The sequence below is a fragment of the Arachis stenosperma genome, chromosome 6 (genome assembly GCF_014773155.1).
Source record: "Arachis stenosperma cultivar V10309 chromosome 6, arast.V10309.gnm1.PFL2, whole genome shotgun sequence".
Taxonomy (NCBI): domain Eukaryota; kingdom Viridiplantae; phylum Streptophyta; class Magnoliopsida; order Fabales; family Fabaceae; genus Arachis; species Arachis stenosperma.
Genome location: NC_080382.1, coordinates 142669798 through 142678788, shown reverse-complemented (window position 1 = coordinate 142678788; position 8991 = coordinate 142669798). Strand labels below are relative to the sequence as shown.

General features: G+C 32.1%; 1 protein-coding gene across 1 annotated transcript; it reads left to right on the top strand.

The window, feature by feature from the left end:
• The first annotated feature begins 2329 nt into the window (after positions 1-2329).
• On the top strand, positions 2330-7569 carry LOC130934960 (protein EARLY FLOWERING 3-like). Its single transcript, XM_057864472.1, has 4 exons — positions 2330-2925; positions 3751-4445; positions 6120-6171; positions 6313-7569. Exons 1-4 carry the CDS (start codon positions 2719-2721, stop codon positions 7342-7344), a joined length of 1986 nt encoding a protein of 661 aa, XP_057720455.1. The 5' UTR covers positions 2330-2718; the 3' UTR covers positions 7345-7569.
• The last annotated feature ends 1422 nt before the right edge of the window (positions 7570-8991 follow it).

The following is an 8991-nucleotide window of genomic DNA, read 5'->3' as shown; positions in this document are numbered from 1 at the left end:
TCAGCGAAGGATTCTTGAGTTTTGGGTTTATGTTTTGGTATATTGTATATATGGATACATTTATCTCTCCACTATGTATATATTATGCTTTGTCCCTGCTAGAAGTTTACTTGGAGAAACAGGTTTTAGAAACAGTATTTTGGGTTTTATATATATATATATATATATATATATATATATAATATATATATAATATTATATATATATATATATATATATATATATATATATATATGCTCTGATCGGTTTTAACTTCACTAACCGAGTCAGAAGCTTTGCTATCCGTATCCTTGGAAGTCACCTCTTATGTATATATATTTTGCTCTACTCTTATTCTATTTGTTTTACGCTAACTTTCACGTGAGTGTTGCGCTTTTTGGTCTAACATTTTGTTTTATCTTTCCTTCAAAGGCTCCTCGGTAAAAATTTCTTTCAACTATTATTAATATATATTTTTACTTTTAGAGATCGTAATACTTTGCCACCTCGATTTTATGACTTAAGCATAAGACTTTTTATGGTAGGGTGTTACAATCACTATCTTCTTCTTTTTTTTTTTCTTATTCATATTTTCCTTTTTGTTTTACCTTCTCAAGTTTCTTCATGATTTACTCTCTTAACAAGAATAAAAACAAAAAAATCAAACAAAAAAGAAGAAAAAATACATAATATTGCAAAATTACTTAGAAGAAGATGAATTTACATTCATTTAACTAAAAGAAAGAAAAAAATAAGGAACAAAAAGAAGATAAAATGCAGCATTAGAGGAAACATTTTTCTGTATTTGCAGCAAATTTGGGTGTAACACGAAGATATTTGGGTGTAACACGAAAATATTTGGATGTAACATGAAGATATTTGAGTGTATTTTTATTCTGATAAGTTCCTCCTCATTTTATGCTGCTTCTTCTTCATCTTCTTATTTCATATTCTCATAATTCTTCTTGGGAGGAAAAAACAAATAAAAAAGAAAATAAAAAATACATAATATTACAAAATCAAAAGGAAGAGAAGGAGGGAAAAAATACAACAACAACAATAATAGAAAAATGACTATGAAGATAAAACACGCAAAGAAAAAGGAGGAAAAACACAAAAAAGAAGGAAGAAGAGGAGGAGGAGGAAAAACGCAAAGAAAAAAATGATCATTGTGGTTTTCATTGAGGAAGAAGAAGAGTCGTTAATAATGGTGAATGAGCACGCTTTGAAAATGTGATACGCGTGTTAACATGTTTCGGTGGGTGAGCGTAGTTTCTATTGAATTTGACTCAACTTGTAAGACTTGTAAGTCAAAAAGACTTGTATATATATAATATAACTTAAAATTCATATCTTGTGTTTACATGAATATTAAATTAGGACATAAAAATCTAATACAGTTTAGATTGATTTAAAACGTGTACCACCGCAGCCTAATAAAAAAAAAAAAAGAATTAAATTAATTTAATTTTATAATTTCTAATTTCATCTAAATAATATAAAGTAAAAAAAACTTTTTATGAAAATATCTTTACAATTGTGGGTTAGTCATGAAAAAAGAATAATATAATTTTATGATTTTATTTAAAATTTAAAATTATATCTATTAGTTAGGCTTGATTTAAGGTTTATACATCTAACACATATTATATTTTAACATTAAACAAATAAAAGTTTTAAATTATATTTAATTGGATCTATAAGTATTATATAAAACAATTTATAGATAATTTAAGTTATATTTTTAGTAATTTTTACATTAATTTAATAAATTATTTTAATTGAACATAAAAATTTCATAATGATAAATTAAAAAAAGTTGCAAATTTTATTGTTCGGGATTTTGATTGAAATTCATAATAACACAATAACAAAAACATTAATTTATAATTTTTTAATTAAATAATTAAAATTGAAATTATATAATTCTGCAAATTAATATTTTTGAGACTTGTTTTTTAAAATATTGTTATATATAATAATAAAAAAGTTAATCTTTTATACTTAGATTTTAAATTTTTAATACCGTAAACGCTAATTTATATAATATTTATAAAAAAATATACATATATTTATTACACCATAAAAATTAGATTTAGTGACTTAGTTAAAATTATATTGACAAAGAAAATGATTCCATACATCAAAATTAAATTTAAACTCTAAAATAATTAGCGAAAATTAAAAAATAAAAACAGAGAACATTCTCGAAAACGAAAATCCAGTAAAAAAAAAAAAAGTGTGGGAAGAGATAGTCTAGTTGGATACTAGTGGACCCCACAACACCGCACTTTTTTTTTTTATTATTATTTGTTTTTTTCCTCTCTACCCTTTTTATCGGACACAGATGATGTTCTTGTTTCTCTTCTTCTGTATCCCTAAATAGCCTCTCACACCTCTCAAAATTTCTTCTTTCTTCACACCCACAAATTTCCACAAGAAACCCATTCACTTCCACATCTTCATTCTCTTTTCTAATTTCAATCACATACCTTCATGTGTGTCTCAATTAGTTCCCAACTTCCAGATTCACACAATTTAAAGACTTAAGTTTTTTCCTTTTGTGTTTGTAGGGTATTATTGAGCTATTGAGCTATTAATCGCTTTGATTTGGGTCTGAGGTTGTAATTGTTGTTATGCCTTGTTTCGGGGGTGTATTTTTGTGTTGTGGGGTGTTAAGCACTTAAGGTGTTTGTGTAATTGTCTCTGAGGATTTTAGGTTAGAAGAAGAAGAGGAGGATGAAGAGAGGGAAAGAGGAAGAGAAGGTTGTTGGGGAAGCAATGTTTCCAAGGCTTCATGTGAATGATACAGAGAAAGGAGGGCCAAGAGCACCACCTAGGAACAAGATGGCACTTTATGAACAGTTTAGTGTTCCTTCTCAAAGGTTCAACAACCAGCGTCTTCTACCAATCAATCATCCAAGTACCCCATCATCCTCAAGCCAGGTATAATTATTGCTTCGATTTTGTGTTGTGGTTATTGTGATCCACTTTTTATAGTTTTCATGAGATTGTTTGTTTAGTTGATTTTAGCATGACACTATGACTAGTTGTGTATCAATCAATTTTGGGGCAATCCTCACTTTTTTTATGTAATTCCCCCTAGGATCTTGGAAATTATTGTCTTTTGTGTGTGTGTGTGTGTGTGTGTGTGTGTGAACTGAGATTTGAGATATAAAAATCTTATATGTGTATGGTTCTACTTCTTTAGAACTGATTGTAGGTAGAGTTAATTCTGACAGAATTGGTTTAGTTAAAATTGATTTTTATGTGAAGTCATTTATGTTTCGTAATTTACTTCTCTAACAGTGATTTTGTGTGGGGAAAATATTTGCACTTCTTCTAAAGTCAATTTTAGAGGCAAGAACTTATTCTAGTTGAGAAAAACCAAACATGATTTAAATGGCCAAAATCAATTGTGATGGAAGGGAATTGACACTACTCCCTCCAACAGCTCGTCCAAACATGTAGGAACGTATAACAATTTTATGTTCGGCGTATGTCAATTGTTATACATTCTTATGTGGCCTCACTGTATTTATGGATTTGAGGAGAAGGCTTGTAGATGCTTTTATATCCAATTATTAATATTGCATGTTTTAAATTCAACTTCTGTTTTGAAAGTAGAAGAATGGGACAACCCTACTTGGCCATGAAGACTCTGATTTTTGTGACAAACTAACCATGTCAACAATATAAGCTGCTCGTTGAAGGTTCATGAATGGCTTCTTTTATGTATTGCAAACATAAGTTGATTTAACTTACTTGCAGGGGACTGGTCCTGAGAGGAGCTATGCATTCCCAGTTCATAAACCTTCTCAAGCATCTACTCGTCGAGAAAGTTATAGTTCTCGCCAATATGATGGAGCAAACCTGAACACTCCGTCCACACAAGTTGAACAGAGGAGAAAGGTAGATGATGATGACTTCATGGTTCCTGTATATGTTCACTCAAGGAATGGTCAATCAAATGATGAAACAGTTCAAAGTTCCAATGGGAGACATCTCACTCCAATGGTGAGGAGTGAAAGACATCCATCAATAATCTCCAATGGACAACAGCCAGTAATGTCTTGTAGAGACATATCATCAAGGGAAACCGTTGATGGTCTAAGTCAAACAAAGACAATTCCTAATCAAGATTGTTTTGTGTCAAATATTAGTAGATCACATCATGCTGATGCTTGCTTATGGCCAGTGTCTGTTGCTGGCTCACAAACCAATGATGATGAACACGGCGATATCTTGACAGAAAACCAAACTAGTCCACAAGAGGATAACAATGATCCCGAATGTCAGGATACACAGATTGGTGGCCCAATGCAAGGGGGGAATTTAGATGACAGTGATGACATTTCCAAAATCTCCAGTATAGAAAATTCGTCAACCTTGAGAGTTAGTACTGATGATGTTGTAGGGATACTAGGTCAAAAACATTTCTTTAAAGCAAGACGAGAAATTGCCAAGTAAGTCTCATGTTAAATTATTAGTAGCATCTGCCTCTCTGGTAGTTTTTAACCATATTTTTGTGAAAACGTGTTACATGATAAATGCATATTATTATATGCTCAAGTCTAATAGTGTCTTGTTAATTCTTGAGTTTTGTGAATTTTATAAGTCTGATTTTTCATAAAAGAAGTGATAATTTAATTTCTATGTCTGCCAGGATTTCAAAATTAACACCCCCCTCAACCCCCAACAAAAAAAAAGTAACAAGTCCTAAGTTAGATTTGGTGGAAGTTTGATTTCTGATGTATGATGAGATTTTCTCTCCCTTCTCTTATTCTTTTGCATGCATATTTAAGATATTTGGTATAATTTTGGAATGTGAAAGTTTTACCCTTGGAAGGTAGATAGAAAGGTGAATTTCCAGGCTTCTAATTAAAGCTTCTGCTTTCTTGTCTTCCGTTGCAAATTTTAAGCCACATTAGTTTCTTTTGGGCATTGTTAGTCATATTAGTTAATGTGGTTAAGATATCTTTGTTTTAGTTATGAGTTCTAACTCTGCTTTTGTTATTTAATTTTTTTTATTCTACACATTCTCTCAAATTTCTCTTTTCTCTCTTTTTTCAGAAGTCACACACCTTTTAAACTAATTTACAAATTGGTTATAGCATAAAAGAAAATGTGACTCTGAAAAAAGGGAATTTAAATATTCTTGGGGTCCCTTCTAGATTGGTTTTTCTGTTTGTTCAAAGTCTTACTAATGTTTCTATGGTGGGTACTGGATCATCTTTATAACAGGGCATTGAGCAATCTTAAATATTGTACTATGTCGGAGAGGGACCCTTGTGACAGCCGATCATCTCATGATTCACTGTTTGGATATTCCTGTCTTGGTTTCCTCTTACTTTGGTTCTCAATGTGACCATTGGGGCAAGTCCCCTTACTACACTTGCCCTTAATTACACTGAAGGACTTGGGCTAAGAAGGGGACCAAGTATATGCAGGATGATCCCAGGGAGTATGGTAGGGACGCTTCGAGAGTTTTGTGATGACTTGAGGGGTCTAGACTAATCATAATATTGGGTTTTCTGTTATCGATTAGATGCCTTTTTTATCTGCTGTATATGTGCTTTCTTCTTCCTGAAAGAAAGATAACCATAAAGCTTTAGATTTCAAAGGGTTGGATTTTCTGGGTGCTTTTTATTGTGAGATCTTTATATTTTGATTTAGAAATGGCAGATGCTGAAGATGAGTGGACAGATATTACTTTTGTATATTATAATTTGTTGTCCGATATTAGCTATATTTTGTTAATTTGTATTAGATTTTTAAACTGAAGCAATCTATGAGTAAACAATAGGAATATTGAATTTGGAAACAAATATGGTTATAAATGTGTAGTTATTTTAATCTCTGTGGAATAGTCCTCTTAAGATTTCTATGAACATATGAAATATTTTGAGTACATGAATGGTAGATTTTTTGGCTTAATTGATTAGCTAAGACTAGAGATCCTCTGATTTTAGTGGTTACTTGTTGATGAAATGGAGTGTCGCATGAGAATTTCACATTATTTTGACTGCTAGAATTTTCACTTCTTCTTGTCCATTCTATTTTATTTTGTTGTGTCTAATGTTCCACACCGGACGAGTTTTGTGCAATTGTCTTGATTGAACTCCCATTCCTCTGTACAGTCAACAGAGAATATTTGCAGTCCAAGTGTTTGAATTGCACAGACTGATCAAGGTATCATCATAATCTCCAACACTAAGTGCCTTGCACTATTCTAAATTGGAAGCTTGTTCTCCTATCTTGCTCGCTTGCACAAGCACACAGTTTTGCCCTTCCACTTGGTTTGTGCTGATTGGTTCTCTTTTATTTAAACAGGTCCAACAGCTGATTGCTGGATCGCCCGAACTTCTGATTGAAGATGCTGCTTTCATTGGAAAGATCCCTTTGAAGGGGTCTACTACTAAAAACCTCTCACTGGAAGAACTTGTGGAACCTAAGCGACAAAATCTAAAGCGCAAGGATGATTCCCAAAAGTTAAACCATAAGATGGAATGTTCAGCTGAGAATGCAGTCGGGAAAGCATCTTTTTCGTCCCAAAAAAGTGGTAGCCACCATTTGAATTACTCTTCTACTCCAGGAGATCCACACCAAGCCAGTGGTGCCGCTGATAATAGAATGGCCCCCATGTGTTTCAATCCGTCACCTGGGCATCAATGGTTGATTCCTGTTATGACTCCTTCTGAAGGGCTTGTCTACAAGCCATATCCCGGACCGGGATTTACTGGGTCATTTTGTGGAGGATTTGGACCCCTTGGGCCGGTTCCTATGAGCAATACTTACATGAATCCTGTCTATGGACTCCCGGCTTCGCACGAAGCAATTGGGGTCCCGCCTTACATTCCTCCAGGAAGTCATGCCTACTTCCCTCCTTATGGGATGCCATTTATGAACAATCAAGCAATGTCAGGGTCGGCCGTTGAACAGGCAAACCGGTTCATGGCACAAGGCTCTCATCTTCAAAATGGTCATTCATCAGCCGACAGAATCGATTTCCCTGCTCATAATCAAGGCTCCTCTAATCAGACGGTACAGAGAACCGGATCTGCATCGCATGCTGGGAAATCTCGTACACCAAAGGATAGCGAGTTCCAAGGAAGCTCCACGAATAGTCCTAATGAAACGGCACAACAGACTAGAACAACACAAGAAGTTGCTGAAGGAAGAGAAGCAAATTCACCTTCCCTTGTGGATCCTGTGGTGGTAATAGAGGGAACCAATCAGTCTCATGAAACTAGATCAGAGACTAGGGTGATCAAAGTTGTGCCTCACAACCGAAGATCTGCAACAGAATCAGCTGCTAGAATCTTTTTATCAATTCAAGAAGAGAGAAAAAGGTATGATTCCTAATAATCAGCATATGGAATTCCATCGGTTTCTGTAAGTCTTTTTTATGGTCGGATATATATGATGTAACAAATGAATGTAAGAGGCTAAGTATACTATAGGTTTCGCCTTTGACCAAATTACAAAGCATATTTATATCATATGTAGATATAATATGTTCATGGAATATCAAAACTGGTCAAAATGTAACACTAATATATGTTGTCTACTTCTATACTTGTTTTTTCATTTTATCGTTTATATTAGATTTTACCTTAGTGATCCAATCCTGTATGTGATTTTGTAAACTTTTACGAATAGACATTTAGGGAGGATTTTGTTGGAGAATAAAGTTTTAGGATATCCCATTTGATTTATTAGGATTTAATTTAAATGGGTTCCTTCTTCTACTGATTTACTGAATGAGTTATAAGCATAAAAGGCCAATATAAACAAGTCAATAATTTGATTTGCATAATCATAACTACCATAATTTTCATATTCTAGAAACTAGAAAAAGAACAAGGGCTATTTTATTTTACTACATTTCCAATTTTCACATAGTGCTAATCCTCTATGGCTCCATCATTGCAAATTATCACTCAATTTTGGAAATTTCTATGTTTGGTGTTTGTTTTTCATTTTTAAAATTGTGTGTGGTAAAAATTGGAAGCTGGAAATATACTTGCAAATCAAACATCCTCAGTAATTAGTTATTCAAAATAGGACATTTCATATTCAAATAAATATTAAAAATTTTATTTCATACAATTAGATTTACTATATAATAGTAAATGATAAAAGAATAATTTCTCATTTAATTTTTAAAAGATATTTGAGCAATTGCTTGTATGTGCTTACCGTCCAAAATGTGGTAAATCTAGGTTTATTATTGTTGTCATGATAAAAATGCGGAGTTACGTCTATCTGCATTAGTTTTCATTAAGGTATGAATGGTCATCTAATAGAATAGTTGTAATTGCAAATTGTGTAAAATATTTTACACTGTCAATACATCAAATTAAACTCTAATTATTATGTGGTATTTAAATGTGTAATACTAATACATATCACTAATATAGTGAAATAAAAGACACACAAACTAGAGTGAAATATCAATGAAAGTTGAAAAAAGGATATAATAATTTCATGTAAGCAATATCAATATTGGGAAAATCCCCTGCTTGAACCCACATAGAAACTGAACTAGGTCCAATTTTGATGCCACCATTGGTTTCCAAACATTTATGTCTGCTTCCATGCCATCATATCTTCCTTTAGCGTTGAGATTAAAGAGGGCATCCTAAATAAATATCATGCAAAACAAAGTATATAGAAGCATAATTAATTATTACACTCTCTTGAGAAGATATAAATTAAATTATTTATTGCTTTATTATTTTTATTGACCGCTAAATTTATTGAATAATACTTTAAATAAATTCTTAACAAATTCTTTTCTACTGAATAAATAAATAAATAAATTAGTTTTTTAAAGAATAAAATAGTTCCTAACATTTAAGAAAAAGTAATAAATTAATTCTTAATTTTATAAAATATAATATAGCTAAATGATTAAATTATCTCAAATTTTAAAGATAAAAAATAATTTGTTTAATATTCTAAGGAATCAACTGTTTAGTTTACCTTTACGCCAGGGTTGGATAATGC

Coding starts and splice junctions, on each gene's coding strand:
- LOC130934960 (XM_057864472.1), top strand. CDS start 2,719: ATGAAGAGAGGGAAAGAGGAAGAGAAGGTTGTTGGGGAAGCAATGTTT. Junction 4,446..6,119: donor GCAAGACGAGAAATTGCCAA/GTAAGTCTCATG, acceptor TCCTCTGTACAG/TCAACAGAGAATATTTGCAG. Junction 6,172..6,312: donor AATTGCACAGACTGATCAAG/GTATCATCATAA, acceptor TTATTTAAACAG/GTCCAACAGCTGATTGCTGG.